Below are 19,299 nucleotides of genomic sequence, written 5' to 3'. Positions count from 1 at the left end.
CCTTTATCAGCTAATGCTAGAATGACCACTATTACCATGTGACGGATCTCTGATACTGAAAATACCGGTATTTGGAAAACACTATTTTTTTAGGCCCCTTGGCTAACAATTATATCTTATTATATTTTTTTGAGGCTAATAAAAAAATTATGTTTTTAAATATTGTTGCTTGACTAATGTTAAACATTGAAACTTTTTAAGGACAATTTATTTTGGAATATATAGATTTAGGTGTGAGCATTTTCAGAGCTTTCTTCAAAACTTATTTAGATATTTTAATTAATTTTCATGAATTTAAGTAATTTGTGCTGTGTACAGCCCGAGTGTTTAGAGGAATGTATGGTTGTTGTTGTTTTTATGTACTGAATTTGTTTTTCCTTTTACAGATGGTGATGCCCAATCACTTAAGGAGCATCTTATTGATGAATTGGATTACATACTGTTGCCAACTGAGGGCTGGAATAAACTTGTCAGCTGGTATACTTTGATGGAAGGTCAGGAACCAATAGCACGAAAGGTACATATTAAAAATAACTGATTAGAAATGTTTTTCCTGAACAATTCACACTTTATTATTAATTAAGTGACTTGTGAAGCCTTGTCAATTATATTTGAGATAAAGAACTATAAAATGTTGCTGTATGTTGTGCAGCAACCATCATATACTACTAGAGGCCTGGTGCACGAATTTGTGCACGGGAGTGGAGGGGTGTCCCTCAGCCCAGCCTGCACCCTCTCTAATCTGGGATCCTTCTCACAATCCAGGACTTCTGGCTCCCAACTGCTCGCCTGCCTGCCTTCCTAATTGCCCCTAACCACTTCTGCCTGCCAGCCTGATCACCCTGTAACCACTTCCCTCTAGCCTGATTGCTCCCCTGTCAACCTGTTGGCCCCTAACTGCCCTCCCCTGCAGGCTTGATTGCCCCCAATTGCCCTCCCTTGCTGGCCTGATTGCCTACAACTGTCCTCCCTTGCAGGCCTGGTCCCTCCCAACAGCCCTTCCATGCTGGATATCTTGTGGCGGCCATCTTGTGTCCACATGGGGGCAGCCATCTTGTGTGTTGGAGTGATGGTCAATTTTCATATTATTCTTTTATTAGATAGGATAAAGGCCTGGTGCCTGGGTGGGGTCCAGCTGATTTGCCCTGAAAGGTGTCTTGGATCATGGTGGGGGTTCCCTTGGTGCGTGGGTGGCCTGGGCATGGGCCTGTGGTAGTTTTCAGGCCATCCACACCCCCTGGCAACCCAAGCGGAGGCCTTGGTATCTGGGATTTATTTATCTTAAAACTTTGTAGCTTTGAGCGGAGCCAAACCTCCTGCTTGCTCCGTAGCCACAGCTATTTTTGTTGGGATTTATTTATCTTCTATAATTGAAACTTTGTACCCTTTAGCAGAGGCCAAGGCAGGCCAGGGCTGTGGAAGCTTGGCTTCCTCCATCGCCAGGGGAAACTCAAGCTTCCTGCTCTCTCCATCTCCATGGCCACCGCCATTTTTGTTGGGATTTATTTATCTTCCGTAATTGAAACTTTGTAGCCTTGAGTGGCGTCCAGGCAGGCCAGGGTGTGCGGAAAGCTTGGCTTCCTCTATTGCTGGGGCCGCACCTGTCTTGGTTTGATTAATTTGCATACTCACTCCTGATTGGCTAGTGGGTGTAGCAGATGTGCGGTCGATTTGCATATTACTCTCTTATTAGATAGGATATACCAGTCACTGTTACAAGCACATAAAAGTAACCCTCTTTACTCACAATTTTGCTTTACATGGTTTCAGTTACCTAGATTTAATCATTATCCAAAAAATATTAAATAGAAAAATTCAAGAATTAAATAATTCATAAGTTTTCAGTTGCATGCCATTCTACGTAGCATGTTGAAATCTCACATCTTTTTTTGTAATTTTATTTTTATTGATTTCAGAGAGGAAGGGAGAGATAGAAACATCAGAAATTAGAATCATCAGTCATCTGCCTCCTGCATTCCCCCCCACTGGGAATCCAGCCCACAACCTGGGCATGTGCTCTTGGTTGGAATCAAACCCAGGACCCTTCAGTTTGCAGGCCAACACTCTGTCTACTGAACCAAACCAGCTAGGGCTCATACCTTCTTTCTCCATTTTCCTGGGATCTGAATCATCTCTTTGCCCAGCATATATCTTTTACCTGCCCGTTAAATCAATTAGTAGCCATCTAACCCATCAGATGGGTTGGAGAGAGAGAGAGAGAGAGATCACATTCACAAAACATTTATTTCATTATATTGTTATGTGTTCTATTTTATATTGGTTATTGTTAAGCTATTACTGTGCCTGATTTATAAATAAACTTTATTATAAGTATGTATATAAAAGAAAAAACATAGTCTACTAGTATGTAGATTCAGTACTATTTATGGTTTCTGGCATATTCTGAAGGCCATAGAATGTATCCACCATGTATAAGAGGGGTTACTATACATTATTAACTAAATTAATCCTCACAGAAAACCCTATGAGGAAAAATTGTTATCTCTATTTTAAAGATGAAGAAATGAGAACAGAAGTATGCAAGATTCAGGGCCTTTTAGAGAGATATATCAGTTTATAAACTAAAGCAGCCTGACTATTTTCTTAATCGCTATGCAGCACTGCTTTTTTGGCAAAACAATCCTATATAATGAAGAGGTAATATGCAAATTGATCCTTGGGGCCTCACAAGAAGGTTGTTAACTAGATTTATTGTGGCATTCATTTGGCAGTAGATACAAATATCAAATCGTTATGTTGTATACTTGAAACTAACAATCTTTTATGTCAATTATACTTTATTAAAAAAGAAAAGATTAGGTTATAAAAGACAACTTGGCTTACATCCTGGGTGTGCATGCCCTTATGCTCTCTCATTTCTTAGTCTGGGGAATTCAACTGTATACTCAGACAGCCTTTGGAGAGCCTCACACAGTAAGGAACTGAGATCACTGGACAAGAGAGGAACATACCTACCGACAATCACGAATAAGCTTGGAAGTGACTCCTCCAGTCTCATTTGAGCTTCCAAATATTTGAAGCCCCAGCCCTCATAAAGCTTGACAACAATCTCATGTAAACCCCAAGCCAGAACAATCCAGCTAAGCTGCTCTAGATTCTTAACCCAAGAAACTATGTGAGATGTATGCTTTGTGAAGCTGCTGAGTTTGGGGATACTTTATTATGCAGCAGTAGATAGGTAATACTGATTTTGATATCTATAGGAGTGTGCTGCCTAAAAAACTTGGAATGTAATGGTGTTTTTGGAACCAGGCAGTGGGTAAAAGCTGTGAGGACTTTTAAGTATTAATGAAAGTCTACAGAGCCTTGAATAAATTGGTAGTGGAATTTCAGAAATTGAGTAGGTTGCTAGTGAGGGCCTAAAAGAAAGTGAGGAAACCTTGAAGAAAGTGGTCTTTGGTGTAAGGTGCCAGAAAGGTTAGCAATACATCAATTGCAGTAAATTGAAAGGTTAAAAAAAATGAACTGAACGATAAGCCAAAATTTGAGAGGTCTATATAGTCAGATGTGAGAAGAGAAAGAGAAGGTAAAGAAAGGAATCCTATATAATAAAAGCCTAATATGCTAAGTGTTCAGTTGTCCAGTCAGCCGTTCAACCAATTAAAGTGTAATATATTAATGTTATGTGAGGCTGCTCAACCGCTCGCTATTACGTGCACTACCACCAGGGGGTAGATACTCTAACCAGTAGGTTAGCTTGCTGCTATGGTCTGGCCGACCATGACTGAGCGAGACAGGCCCTGGAGCCCTCCTGTGGTCCCTCTCTGGCATCCCTTCACAGCCCTGATCATGTGCCGGTGAGGTCCCTTGGCCTGTCCTCTACCCTCTCAAAATCTGGGACTACGTTGGAGAACCAGTTTCGGCCTGATCCCGCAGGTCAGGCTTTGGGACCCTACTGGTGCACAAATTCATGCACCAGGCCTCTAGTGTTAAATAAAAAGGAGGCAAGACTTTCTAGTTTTGAAGATTTCTAGCCTCTCCAGATGGGAGACAGTGCTAAAACTAAGAAATGTTTGAGCAACGATCAAACTTAGGGCACTCTCGGTAAAGTATGATCTGAAATTGAAGCCTAGGATGCGATTATAAAAGTCATTGTTAAGACCTCAGAAAAGTTAATGGTGGTAACTCAAAAAGCCTTTAAAGAACTTATGAAAAGATGATCACCATTAGCTATAAAAGAAATGCAAATCAAAACCACAGTGTGATATCACCTCACAGCTGTTAGAATAGCTATTATCAATAAGACAAGAAATAACAAGAGGTGAAGATAATGTGTGAAGAAAAAGTACCCCTCAAGACACTGCTGGTGAGAATGTAAACTGATACAGCCACTATGGAAAATTCCTCTTTAGGGTATCTGAAATGTTTTAAAAACATATACTGTAAAAATATGTTATTCATAGCAGCTAAGACATGGAAACAACCTAAATCCTTTGATAGATGATTGGATAAAGAAGTCATGGTAATTATAATTGGCCATAAGAAAGGATGACAAATTGCCATTTGTGACAGTATGGATGAATCTTGAGAACATCATGCTAAATAAAATAAGTCAAATGGAAAAGGATAAGAGCCATATGATTTCATGTGGGATATAAAATGGAAAGCAACAGAGACAACAACTCATCTGAGTTCTCCAAGTTAAGGCCTTGTCTGTTCACCATTGAGCATGTCATTGAATGGGAAGACTGAGGCTCATGAAGGTTGAGTGATTTGCCCTAGCCTAGATATAGTAGATCTGCGTGCATCAAATAACCCTCTGATTATCTGTGAAGGACTCAGTTATCTAAGCCATCTGATACCCATCTGACATTGTTATCTAGTCCACTAGACATAGCCAGACCTCCTGACATCAATCATTTACCAGCGTTCACCAACCTTTTGGACCTCACAGACCACCAGTGATCTGCACTGAAATGACCTGTTATCTGACTGATAACTAGCCTGGACCAATCTTAGGGCTAAGACTGCAAGTCTAATATTTCTTTAGAATGTACTTTTTTACTATAAGAACTCTTAACTTTTTTTCTTCTTTAGAATACTTCTGGGTTTTTGCCTAGCTGTTTTCCCAGTTTGTAAACTCTTAAGACCCTTGAACAAATATTTATTACTTGTTTGAAAAAAAGAAAGCAACAAATGAACAAAACAAACTTATAGACACATACAGCAATTTGAGGATACCAAAGAGGAAGGATGAAGGGGGTAAAGGCAGTAAAATATATAGTAATAGAGGGAAACTAGACATTATGTGCTTATGAGTGATAAGCACATAATGCAGTATACCAATTATATAATAAAGAATTGTACACTTGAAATTTGCATAGAGTTATTAGCCATGTCACCCCAATACATTTAATTTGAAAGAAATTGCTAATAATAAATAAGTATTGGTAAATATATTTATATCTTTTAAGTCTGTTTTAATCTATAGTTTCCCACCTCTTCTCTCACCTTATATTTTTATTTATTGAATAAATTAGTTTCTTGATTGGCAGGAAAACAAATTTTGGAATATACGTCACACCTCCTTTCAGCATTTGGGCTTCTAAGAAAAATAAGGCTTAAGAGAAGTTTAAGGGCATTGCCCCTCACCTTAAACCCAAGGTAGAGAGGACTTACCTAGTGGACAATTGTGTGTGTGACTTGTCTAATGGAATGAACTCCAGTGAAATCCACTGGAGACCTACAGTGTTTTCAAGAACTATTGCCATCTTGACTGAAGAGACAGTATAAAACGAAAGGCCTTTTACCTCCCAGACAAGCAGGAATCAGACAAAGAGTTTACTCAACAGTAAACACGTGCTAACCTTCACAAAAAGCATAACTCAGAAAACAGAACCAAATGTTATGAAGAGTCATTTTCAGGAAAGGGCAGAAGTGAAACCTAATCAAAAGTCTTCCAGTATTTGCCTAGGTGGATTTCAGAATTTCTAAGGGCAATTGACTCCTTTATACCTTCTCTTTTTCCCCTTTTTAAAGGAATAAATATATAAAAGATTACCTTCTGCATGTCCCATTATTTTATTCTGGGTGTATGTGTGACAGATGACTTACAACTTAGTTCACAGGCCTGTAGATTAAAAGGAACTGTACTCAAGATACGTAAGGATCTATATCCAAGCATCCTCATCTGTACCTGAATAAGTTATAGATCACAGGTTTCTGAACTTTGAGTTGATGTCATAATGGAATGAGACTAATGGGAGCCTTTATATGGTTTGGGTGTATTTTGCATCTTGCAGGGAGAGACTGTGACATATTGGGGGCTAGAGGTTAGACTGTGGTAGCCAGCCTCAAAGATGTTTCCCATTGATCTCCACCCACCACAGGATATTCACACTGGTGTATAACCTCCCACATTGGATCACAGTTGGTTTATGTGACTGTTAAAATATGGCAGAAGTGATAGTATGTCAATTCAGAGATTAGTTTACAAATATACGGGTAGGTTTAACTTGGGGGTGCTCTCTTTCTCTTGCATCAGTCACTGAGTGAAACAGCATGCCATGTAGGCAGCCTACAGAGACTCACATGATGAGGAACTGAAGTTTCTGTCAACAGCTGTAGAGGAACTGAGGCCTGCCAACAGTCACATGAGTGAGCTTGGAAACAGATTTGAACAATGTGATTAACCACCTAATGACATGCAGAGCACTTAGTGCAGAAGACAGATTTATTTTGTATTCTAAAACTGTCTGATATTTTCAACTGAATAATAGAATAATACAACATAAAAGGTGAATAAGCCATCTTTAGAAGGAATTTTATAGCTAAATGGATATATTGGAAAAGAAGAAATACTAAAAATCTGTTCTCTCAAGAAGTTAAGAGAAGAAAAAGAAATTCAGCCTAATGAAGAAATAATAACATATAGTAGACGTTAATAAAACAGAAGAAAAAAAACACCAAATGAACAAAGTTTACTCATTACAAAAACAGTAAACTTAGACCAGTAAAATAAAGATGAGTCCTGGCAAGATTGGTCAAGAATAAAAAGAGAATAGGCACAAATAACTATTTAGGAATGAAAAGGGAATATCATAGCAGAGCCTAAATAAAGACTTTTTTAAAGATTATGTTTTTGAACAGCTTTATGCAATAACTTGGAAATTTAGCTGAAATGGACAAGTTTTTACAAAAATACAACTTAATGTTGAAACTGAGAAACAAAAGGTCTGAATTGCACTTTGTTATTAAAGAAATAGAATCATTAAATGAAAACCTTCCCACAAAGTAAAATGCAAGTCCAGAAGGTTTCATCAGTATATTCTATCAAATATTTAAGGAAGAAATATACCAATCCTTTCAAACTTTTCCAAAAATAGAAGGCATACTTCCTAACTTATTTTGTGGCTAGCATAAATTTGACACACCTTGAAGGACATTATTAAAAAATAATTACAGGCTAGTCTTACTTTTGTACATAGATACTTAATTTCTAAACACTATATTAGCAAGGCAAATCCAGCAATAAGTAAAAAGGTCAAATAAAAATGGATAAACTGGGTTTTTAATGAAATTTTGATTTAACTTTGAAAATCACTTATAATTTTGTTATCAGCTGAATAAAGAAAAATAATTTCAATAGGTACAGAAAAAGCATTTGATAAAACTCAGTATTCACGCATGATTTTTTTTTAACTCATAGAAATAGAAAGCTAGGAGTAGAAGCTATGCAAATATACTATTGGTAAAATATTCAAAGCCCTTCCTCTCAGATCAGTGACAAGACAAGGGTAACTATTTTAGAGGTTTTAGTCAGTTTAGTGATCCAAGGGAAAAAAACTGAAAGAATAAAGGTTAAAAAATAAAAACAGGTTCCCAAATGGATGTTGCCTTGGTCTCTGGCCAGATAAAGGTTTTTCTGGTGTTAAGAGCGCAGCAGCTCTTTTTTTCTCTGATTTGGACATCCTCTGGAGAACAGCCAGTGTATGTACGATGCAGCCCCTCTCAGTTCCTGGCCAGAGTCAAGCCAATTGCATTTGGTAATAATCTACATATGGCCAATGAAGAAATGTTCCTAGGAGATCAGTGTCCTGTAACTATGGTATATCAAGGATTTTATGAGTTTCTATACCATCCCAGTGATTGTAACATTCAGACTGAGGTCCTCCCAGGGAATCATCTCCTTTTTACATCTGAAATCACCTTTTAAGTCATTGTTCTCTGCTCTTGAAGCTTCAATACCTGTGGCCTGTATGGTGCCCTGCAATCCAGTTCCTGTAAGAATAAGCCCAGGAAATGATGCAAATAAACGAGATGCTCCCACACACACACACACACACACAAAAAAAGACCAAGAACAGCAATTTTATGCATTGGAGAGACAACTAAAAACTTAAGAGCAATGGTCAATTTTTATACCTTAAAAAGTCACATGGTTCATCTAGAATTCTGAGAATTCAGAAGCTGTTATAATCCCTAAAGTTGTGATTGTAGAATGATTGCATACTAAAAGCCAGAATGCTGTTTGAGGATCCTCTTTGTTATCTTAAAATTTTTAATGTTTTTTATGATTTTATTTTTAATGGAATGGACCTTTGTTGATTTACAATCTTTTACTTAGAAGGATCTGCCTCTCTTTTTAAATTTATAAGGAATTATAATAAAATACTAGTGGCCTGTTGCAAAAAATAGATAAATAAATAAGTAAATAAATAAATAGAAAAACATAAGGCATTTATATGTTGAAAATATCAAAAAATTGTACTGATAAACAATTAGAATTAATAATTAGGTTTAGCAAGATAGCTGGCTATAAGGTCAATATATAAAAGTCAATTACATATCAGCAAATAAAGTTGAATTTTAAAATAATGCTTGTAGTATCAAACTTTTTAGGAATAAACCAATAAAAACTTTTTCTACTGAAAAATAGAAAATATTACTGAGCAAATTTTTAAAAGATCTAATGAATTATTGGCCATAGGAGTCACCATTTTCTATAAAGGGCTAGATAGTAAATATTTTTAGCTTTGTGGACCAATATGGTCTCTGTGGAAACTACTTATCTCTGTTGTTTTGGGTGCAAAAACAGCCATACATGATACATAAATGAATGAGGATGGCTGTGTTCCAGTAAAATGTTATTTACAAAAATAGATGGTGAGTCAGATTTAGCTTGTGGGTCATAGTTTTTCCATCTCATTCTAGGCATTGGTTAACTTATGCTTACATCACAAGAAAGGAGATAATTAAGTATTACTTGCATCTTATTTAGAATACATCTCAACATTTATGAAATAGTCAATAAATATTGCAAAAATAGCCGAAACCGGTTTAGCTCAGTGGTAGAGCGTAGGTCTGCGGACTGAAAGGTCCCAGGTTTGATTCCAGTCAAGGGCATGTACCTTGGTTGCGGGCACATCCCCAGTAGGGGGTGTGCAAGAGGCAGCTGGTCAATGTTTCTCTTTCATCGACGTTTCTAGCTCTCTATCTCTCTCCCTTCCTCTCTGTAAAAAATCAATAAAATGTATTTTAAAAAAATAAAATAAATATTGCAAAAATGAAAAGATAGTCTACTTTTCAGTTAAAATATATTGAAGAGACTTTATTGATTGTAATATGTCAGTTTTATTTGGACTCTGATTCAAACAATATGTTAAAAGTAAAGACAATTTGCCGAAACCGGTTTGGCTCAGTAGATAGAGCTTTGGCCTGCGGACTGAAAGGTCCCGGGTTCGATTCCAGTCAAGGGCATGGCATGTACCTTGGTTGCGGGCACATCCCCGGTAGGGGATGTGCAAGAGGCGGCTAATCGATGATTCTCTCTCATCGATGTTTCTAACTCTCTATCCCTCTCTCTTCCTCTCTGTAAAAAATCAATAAAATATATTAAAAAATAAATAAAGACAATTTGAACATTAACTAGATAATTGATATTAAAGGATTCATTTAAATTATTTTAGTTGCGATAATGGTGTTATGTTTGAGTCCTTGTTTTTGAAAAGACGAATCCTTAAATATTTGTAGATAGAAAATAACATGTAGGATTTGTTAGTATTAACAACTACTAGTATGATTTCATCTTTGTGTTATACCTCTCTACTTGTCTGTCTTTACCACTAGGTGTTCTCATTCTAACTTCAGAGCCTAAGTCTAATTCACCTGTTACACCTAATACTAAGTATAGGTGCTTAGTAAGTGCTACAAAAATGAAGGTACCTCACTCCTCAAAACTAGTAATTGTGTCCATTCAGGCCTAACGGATTTCTTTAGAAATTACTCTCTGTATCCAGAGGGGGATGTATACATTATTTGGAATGAAATAAAGTTTCTGTAAACTTTCATACATTAAGTTTATGAAATATATTTCACTAGAGGCCTGTTGCACGATTTTCGTGTAAGAATAGGCCTTCCTTCCCCTGGCTTTGCTCCCAGCCTGCTGGGAGCCAGCAAATCCTCGCTTCTGTCTGGAGTGCTGTTCCTGTAGCTAGTTCCCTCTGCTGCCCTGCTTCCCCTCACAGAAGGCGTCACACCCCTCCCAACCACTCTCATATGCAAATTATTCTCCATATTTGTTGGGTTAACTTGCATACTCTGATTGGCTGTGATAGCGGAGTGATGGTTAATTTGTATGTTTCTATATTATTAGGTAACTAGAGGCCTAGTGCATGAATTCATGCATGGGTAGGGTCTCTTGGCCTGGCCAGCCATCAGAGTCCATCAGGGCCTTCTCACCAGTCCCAACCAGGGCCAATTGGGGCCAGCTCCCATGGGGGAGGCCAGTGGCGGGAGGCAGGGACCACAGGAGGTTGGCCTTGGGAAAGCATTGACCAACTGGGGGCAGCTCCTGTGTGGAGTGTCTGCCCCTGGTGGTCAGTGTGCGTCATGGCAACTGGTTGACCAGTCATTCAGTGGACCAGTCATAGTGGTCACTTAGACTTTTCTTTATATAGATATGGCTTTATACAAAATGTTTTCTAATATTCACAGCAAAATGGACAAATGGAATTTATATTTAATTCAGCATAAACTTGTATTTCCCTCAATAACTTAGTAAAAAGGCTTTACCTCCTGTGTGTCCTTGAATTAATGGAAATATATATTTTTAATCCTCACCCAAGGATGTTTTGATTGATTTTAAAGAGCAAGGAAGCAGGGGGGGCGAGGGAAGGAGGAGGAGAATGAAACATTGATGTGAGAGAGGAACATTAATCAGTTGCCTCCTGTACTCACTGCTACTGGAGATGGAACCTGCAACCTTTTAGTGTATAGGATAATGCTCCAACAACTGAGCACCTTGCCAGGGCAGAAATACTTTTATATAGTCATCAGTCTTATATTTTTGGACAAGGAGCCAGATTTTACCATGTGCTTGCTCCTTATTTATAACAACACAACATAATTTACTTATAAAACAAACCATTTTAACTGTCACCTCTAATTCTTAAACATAACTATTATTTTTGAATAGTAACCTTCCAGGCTTAAATTTCAAATATATGTTGTTGTTGTTTTTAATATATTTTATTGATTTTTTACAGAGAGGAAGGGAGAGGGAGAGAGAGTTAAGAACGTCGATGACAGAGAAACATCAACCAGCTGCCTCTTGTCCTTGACCAGAATCGAACCTGGGACCTTTCAGTCCGCAGACCGCCGCTCTACCACGGAGCCAAACCGGTTTTGGCTCAAATATATGTTTTAATAAATATAACTTTATCTGTTTTTATAAGCCTGTTTCTTTCTGTTAATCTTCATAGCCATCATTTTAAATGATTATTTTCAGTGCAAACATTTTTAATGAATGTAGGAAACTTTAGATAAATAAAATAAAATCAATATTATATAAAAAATAATTTACATATAACATGAATACATAAATACGATAATTAATTTTCTGTGCTGTAGTGCTATAATCACTCATATAGTATGGCTCTTTTAAATCAGATATAGTTGGAAGACAAGATATTTTGTTTAAAAGGACAGCTTTTTAGATTTTTGTTTCCTTTAAAAATTTTTATTATAAAGTATATAAAACCTAAAATTTGCCATTTTTAGTACAAAAGTCAGTGCAGTAATTACAATCAGGATGTTGTGCAACCGTCACTACTATTTCCAAAAATTTTCATCATCCCAAAAAGGAATAGCTTTTTAATACACAACTTTTAGAAGTACTACCGTGTTTTCCCAATTCCCCAAAAATAAGACATCCTCCAAAAATAAGACCTAGTGCATGGAAAGATAAGACATCCCCTGAAAATAAGACCTAGCGCAACTTTGGGAGAAAAGATTAATATAAGACACTGTCTTATTTTCAGGGAAACAGGGTATAATAGCTTATAAATACATTCATAGTATTCTAAGTAGTGATAATGAGTATTTTAGTAATGTATGATATTGTCAGAGAGAAGAAAAAAATGAGAAAAATTCTGAATCCCAATAAAGTGTATATTTTAAAATAATCTGGATGGTAATTTTTTCACTGTTTATAATGACTTTCTAACAGTTAAATTACTAGGGGGGTTGTTTGGGGTTATTTTGTTGTTTTCAGAAAAATATCGTTAGTGTTATTAAAATTAACTACCTTTAAAAAAAGAACTACGATTATTTTAAAAATATATGCCTCCATTTACATCATGAGGAATTTTCATATTTTTTATTTTAGCCTGTTTCTTTATTCCATTACCTGATCTGTTGTTGATCATCCCATTTTCTCCCCCATAAAAATGATGCCTGTAGTTTTTATAGCAATTTATCATTAAGTACTAGCTATCTTAATATAATATTATTTTAGGATTCTTAGAACAGAAATTTTTTATTGATAGTGATATTTGATTCCTAGTTTTTCTACTTAAATATAGCTACAAGCAATCTTATAAAATAAAATGATGTGGTATCTTTTGCTACATTCTTAACCTCAAAATAAGAATAAAGAGATAAAACAGCCGAAACCTGTTTGGCTCAGTGAATAGAGCGTCGGTCTGTGGACTGAGGGGTCCCAGGTTCGATTCCAGTCAAGGGCATGTATATTGGTTGTGGGCATATCCCTGGTGGGGGGTGTTGCAGGAGGCAGCTGGTTGATGTTTCTCTCTCATTGATGTTTCTGGCTGTCTATCCCTCTCCCTTCCTCTCTGTAAAAAAAATCAATAAAATATATTTAAAAAACAAGAGATAAAACATTGTCTAACTTAAGAGTTAGACAACTTTGCAAATTGGTTTGTAAAATGAATTAAGTTAATTAATAGAGGGAGAGGCATAGGCTGTTAACCTGTTTTAGAAATGCAATAGGAGGACTACAGTGAGGTGATAGTGGGTTTTGGGGCTGGAGGAGGGTATAGAGGAGATACATGGGGATAGACGGGGACCTGAGTTGGTGTGGTGAACACACAATACAGTGTACAGATGATGTGCTGTAGAATTGTGCACCTGAAACCTGTATAATTTTGTTACCCAATGTCACTCCAATGAAAAATAAATGAACAAATAAATGCAGTAGGAGAATATATATGACGAAGTATAATAAAAATTATGTTGGGTTAGACATTAAGTGCTAGATAAACTACATTTGAAGTTTTTGAGCTAGAACAGTTTCCCTACAAGTGAAAGAGAAACTTTTAAATCCCTTACTAACGTGATATTAAGTATGTGAGTGCAAGAGTCATTTGGAGCCTCCCTTTTGCCATATTTGTCTAATGTATCACATATCAGGCTGATTACTATTTTCAGCAACAGTATTCATGACTGAAACCTTACAGTTAACCTTTAGAAGAGCAAAAGGAAATATACTCTCTAAAAAGGTGACCCTAACGTACACGTATTTCTATCTTTCTGCTTTATTGCTTGCATGTTTAAGCAGCTTTTTTTTTTTTTCATTTGTTGTGTAGAATTACTAAGTGTGCGTTTAAAGATCAAAGTCATCTTAGGATGGTAAACTAACATATCAGGAATAGGGCATAGCTAAATAATTTGGCAGCAGTAATTTTAAAATATTTTAACATACAGAGTGAGACAGCTATTGCTAATTGAAATTGTATAAAACCTAATCATTTTAACAGGTTTTCAGCTTGAGATCAGTACTGAAAACTATGTCTGTATTTTTAGTCAGAGTTGTATTTACATTTTGAGTAAACTTTTTTATTATAAGTACTGAATGTATTCATTGTGTACTTATGTATCTTCCTGGATCAGTAGAATACCTTTCCATACTGTTAGTGTTTAATGTGATTATTCATATTCTGTTAAATATTAAATTTTCCAAAAATGTTTCTTGCCTTTTCAAATAGTAGATTTTAGTAGTTATTGTTTTCCATTGGAGATCTGTGGCTTTTTTCTAAGCCTCTTTAGAAAATGTATTCTGTTAGAGACAGTGAAATACATTGAGCTATAGCTGACACTGTTTTGTTTTTGCTTTTTCAGGTGGTTGAACAGGGTATGTTTGTGAAGCACTGCAAAGTAGAAGTATACCTCACAGAATTGAAGCTCTGTGAAAATGGAAACATGAACAATGTTGTTACTAGAAGATTTAGCAAAGCTGATACAATAGGTAATGCAAGTTCTGTTAAATCATTGCTATTAGAAATTTAATTATAATTCTATTTGTTAAATGTTACTAGGATGATAACGATTATAAGGGTCTGTATTTAACATTATAGATTTCCAAGCTTGATGCAATATTTCTTAGCTTAATGTTGAATTATTTATGGTTTCTAAATTCACTTTACATTATTAGATGAATTTAATATTTGTGTCATTTTACTTTTTTAAAAACATCAAATCATTTATTTTGAGTTTAGCATTTGCAAATGTATATTTTGTTTATAATAGGATTATAAAGTAGATTAGGAAAATAAAGTTTACAATAAAAGTGTACCTAATTCCCTTTATATTTTTCCTAGAGACCTGGTACAGAAATTTGTGCAGTGTGTGTGGTGGGGGGTGTCCCTCAGCCCAGCCTGCACCCTCTCCAATCTGGGACCCCTCAGGGGATGTCTGACTGCCAGTTTAGGCCACAGGGATCGGGCCTAAACCAGCAGTCGTACATCCATCTCACAATCCAAGACTGCTGGCTCCCAACCACTTGCCTGCATGATTGCCCCTATTAGCCTGCTCACCCCTTAACCACTCCCCTGTCAGCCTGATTGATGCCTAACTGCTCCCCTGCCGGCCAATTGCCCCCAACAACCCATCCCTCCCAGCCTGGTTTCTCCCAACTGCCCTCCCCGCCAGCCTGGTTGCTCCCAACTGGCCTGGTCACCCCCAACTGCCGTCCCTTGCCAGCCCAGTCACCTCAAACTGCCCTCCCCCCTCCCCCACCCAGCCTAGTCGCCCCTAACAGCTCATCCCTCCCAGCCTGGTCTCCCCCAACTGCCCTCCCCTGCAGGACTGTTCGTCCCAATTGCCCTCACCTGCCAGCCCAATCACCCCTAACTGCCCTCTCCTGCAGGACTGTTCGTCCCAATTGCCCTCACCTGCCAGCCCAATCACCCCTAACTGCCCTCCCCTGCAGGACTGTTCGTCCCAATTGCCCTCACCTGCCAGCCCAATCACCCCTAACTGCCCTCCCCTGCAGGACTGTTCGTCCCAATTGCCCTCACCTGCCAGCCCAATCACCCCTAACTGCCCTCCCCTGCAGGACTGTTCGTTCCAATTGCCCTCACCTGCCAGCCCAATCACCCCTAACTGCCCTCCCCTGCAGGACTGTTAGTCCCAGTTGCCCTCACCTGCCATCCCAATCACCCCTAACTGCCCTCCCTTGCAGGCCTGGTCCCTCCCAACTGCCCTCCCTCCCCTGCAGGCCTGGTTCCCCCCCCCCCCAACTGCTCTCCCCTGCAGGCCTGGTTTCCTCCCCACCCCCCACCCCCCAACTACTCTCTTCTGTAGGCCTGTTTGCCCCTACTGCCCTCCCCTGCAGGACTGTTCACCCCAATTGCCCTCACCTGCCAGCCCATTCACCCCTAACTGCCCTCCCCTGCAGGCCTGGTTGCCCCCAACTGCGCTTCCCTGCAGGCCCAGTGACCCTAACTGCCCTCCCCTGCAGACCTGGTTCCCCCACAACTGCCCTCCCTCCCCTGCAGGCCCGGTCCCCCCCAACTGCCCTTCCTCCCCTACAGGCCTGATCGCCTCCAACTGCCTTTCCCTGCCGGTCTGGTCACCCCCAACTGCCCTCCCCTGCTGGCCTGATCACCCACAATTGCCCTCTTCTGCTGGCCATCTTCTGGCAGCCATCTTGTGACCACATGGGGGTGGCATCTTATGCGACGGCGTGACGGTCAATTTGCTTATTACCTCTTTATTATATAGGCTATGTCTACATATCTGTATATATCTATAAATGTTCATTGAAATTTATGTAATTTTTTTTCATTCTATTTAAAGGCTACATTGTAATATCCTACCAAAAATATATTGAGTGAAAAGTTTTTTAAATAAACAGTAATTTAGTCGCTAATTTTATTACATTTGATTAAAACAGCTAAAAATAAAAATCATAAACTAGTTATTTTCAAATAAAATACTGAAAAACAAGGTTAGTAGTAATAATTTGATCTTTTTGGGAAATATAGACATTGGACATACACTTAATGCAGAACTCCTCAATAAGGAAGAGAGGTTATAAATTATGGCACTGTCTAGTTTTCCTTGTTGGAAGCAATCATTAAGTACACTTTGCTTACAAGTAAATAAAAGTATTTCTGAATTTTATATGTCAGTTGACTTTTACCAGTCACCCATTTCACAGCAGGAAAATACTTTTAATCTATATTTTTCATAAAATAGTACCATCTTTCAGTGTTCTGTGCTTGTTAATCTTAATGTTTTCACCAATAAAATATTATGTGTGATTTTTTTTTTTTTTACCCTCTTTATTTAGCTAGGACATTCCAATAAACTCACAGTAACTTTTCTAAATTGAATGCTTAAAATATTAAGAATTCCATATGTAACTCATATTATGAAAAAATTACTTAACTTTTGAATTTCAGGTTTTGTGGAATATCATTAGGAAAAGAAAACAATTCTATTGTACATACTAAATACTGAAAGTTTTCAATATAATACAGTAGTGTGCCCTTATTAATGGAGCATATGTTCAAAGACCCCTAGTGAATGTCTAAAACCAAGGATAGTACCAAACTCTATATATCTGTACTATGTTTCCTCCTATACACACATATCTATGATAAAGTTTAATTTATAAATTAGGCACAGATAAGAGATTATCCTATATAATAGAAGGCCAATATGCAAATTGTTCCCTTGGGAGTTCTACTTACCAGGAGTTTGACCGCTTGCTATGACTTGTGCTGACCACCAGGGTGTGGCGCAAAATGAAGGAAGACCTGGGCCAGCCACCAGAAGACCCTAATCGGCCCTGATTACCAGCCAAGCCTAGGGACCCTACCCATGCATGAATTTTGTGCACAGGGCCTCTAAGTTAATGACAATAACTAATGATAACTTAATAGAACAATATACTATAATAAAAGTTATGTGAATGTTGTCTGTCTCAGTATTTTATTGTTCTACTAGAGGCCCAGTACACAAAAGTCATGCATGGGTAGGATCCCTAGGTGTGGCTAGCGATCAGGCTGATCAGGTTCCCCACCTCCTCCTTCCTTTGCTCCTGTGGTCACCCATCATTTTCCACACCACCCCCTAGTGGTCAGCGCATGTCATAGCAAGTGATCGAACTCCCGAGGGGACATTTTGCATATTAGCCTTATATATATTCATAGTCACCATTTCACTTAAATGAAGCATTTTACATTTCTTTAATGTATCCAAATTGCCAGCATCACTATTCTTGCACTCTGGGGCCATTATTAAATAAAATAGGGTTATTTGAACACTACAGTACTATGGCAGTTGTGAATGAGTAACTGGTAGTAGATAGCATATCCAGCATAGATGTGCCATACAAAGGAATGACTCACGTCCATGGTAGGACAGAGCAGAGAGCTAAGATTTCATCCTGCTAATCAGAACACAGACAATTTAAAATTTATGAATTGCGTTTTTCTGGAATTTTCCATTTAATATTATTAGACCACAGTTCACCACAGGTAGCTTAAACTGCAAGAAATAAAACTGCGGGGTTGGGAGGGGAGGCCTACTATTACCTATAATATTACATTAATCATGACATTAAAATCTGTACAACAAAAATCTATAAATCTATCCCAGGAGTATAGTCTATTAAAATTAATTCAGCTGGTTTGGCTAGGTGGGTAGAGTGTCAGCCTGTGGACTGAAGGGTCCAGGGTTTGATTCCAGTCAAAGGCACAAGCCCCATTTGTGAGGTCAGTCCCCAGTAGAGGGTTTTTCAGAAGGTAGCTGATGGATGATTCTCATTAGAGTTTCTATCTCTCCCTTCCTCTCTGAAATCAATAAAAATATATTTAAAAACAAACTATTTAAATTGTAAATTATATTTAATTTAATATTAATTGATCTGAAAGTAGTTATAACTAAAAATACTTTCCATTTGTAACATCTCTGAGTCATACTATATTTTCTAACTCCTACATATCAGAAAAATTGTTGATTTTATAATATATAAATATTTAAAATTTAAGCTATATGACATAAATTATACTTTGGTGTTAATATGATTGAACTCCTTTACCTTTTGAGGTCTCAGTTCCCTAAGTAATCATCTGTCAGCATTGAAAAGCACACCTGGTCTTAAAAATCTCGTTTATTGTGGAGTATTTTACATATTTTTTTACATATTCGTTCACCTATTCTTATATCAGTATTTTAAATTTGGGACTTGTATGCTGGTGATCACTTAGGTCTATGTGGCATATATTTAAATACTATATTTACATATCTTTTCTCCTTAAATCTAGATACAATTGAAAAGGAAATAAGAAAGATCTTCAATATTCCAGATGAAAAGGAGACCAGATTGTGGAACAAATACATGAGCAATACATTTGAACCACTGAATAAACCAGACAGCACCATTCAGGATGCTGGTTTATACCAAGGACAGGTATTGTTTACTAATACTGTTTATTTTAAGCATACCAAACGTGAAGCTTTCATGAGTCACAAACTTTTTGGACATCCTGACATCTATAGGGGTCCTATTGGCTCTCACTTCTTTTTTCTAACTCATGTCTTCCTTGTCCTTGCTGGACACTTAACAATAACTTCTGTTTCCCTCTTTGAACTTGAATATAAAAAGAAAAAAGTTTTCATTTAAAAAAAAAAAAAAAAAAAAAAAAAAAAGCAGCTAAATAAGATGTGTCAGTCAACTTTCTATAAAGGATTAAATTAGTGAATATTTTTGGTTCAGCCATCTCTATGATCTCATTCACAACTTTAACT

The 19,299-nt window shown here is 37.5% G+C and overlaps 1 protein-coding gene across 4 annotated transcripts in view; it reads left to right on the top strand.

Moving 5' to 3' along the window:
- The window catches only part of USP15 (ubiquitin specific peptidase 15), a 117,647-nt gene that overhangs the window by 34,683 nt on the left and 63,665 nt on the right, over window positions 1-19,299 (top strand). For all 4 annotated transcript variants that reach the window (XM_084877580.1, XM_084877581.1, XM_084877584.1 and 1 more), the window contains exons 3-5: window positions 387-517; window positions 14,380-14,506; window positions 18,816-18,961. In XM_084877580.1, coding sequence (XP_084733706.1) covers window positions 387-517; window positions 14,380-14,506; window positions 18,816-18,961 — 404 coding nt within the window. The remainder of the gene's footprint in view (window positions 1-386; window positions 518-14,379; window positions 14,507-18,815; window positions 18,962-19,299) is intronic.

Source organism: Pipistrellus hanaki (genome assembly GCF_964339955.1).
Source record: "Pipistrellus hanaki genome assembly, chromosome: 3".
Taxonomy (NCBI): domain Eukaryota; kingdom Metazoa; phylum Chordata; class Mammalia; order Chiroptera; family Vespertilionidae; genus Pipistrellus; species Pipistrellus hanaki.
The sequence above is the reverse complement of the archived record's forward strand: the minus strand, read 5'-3'. Positions and strand labels throughout refer to the sequence as shown.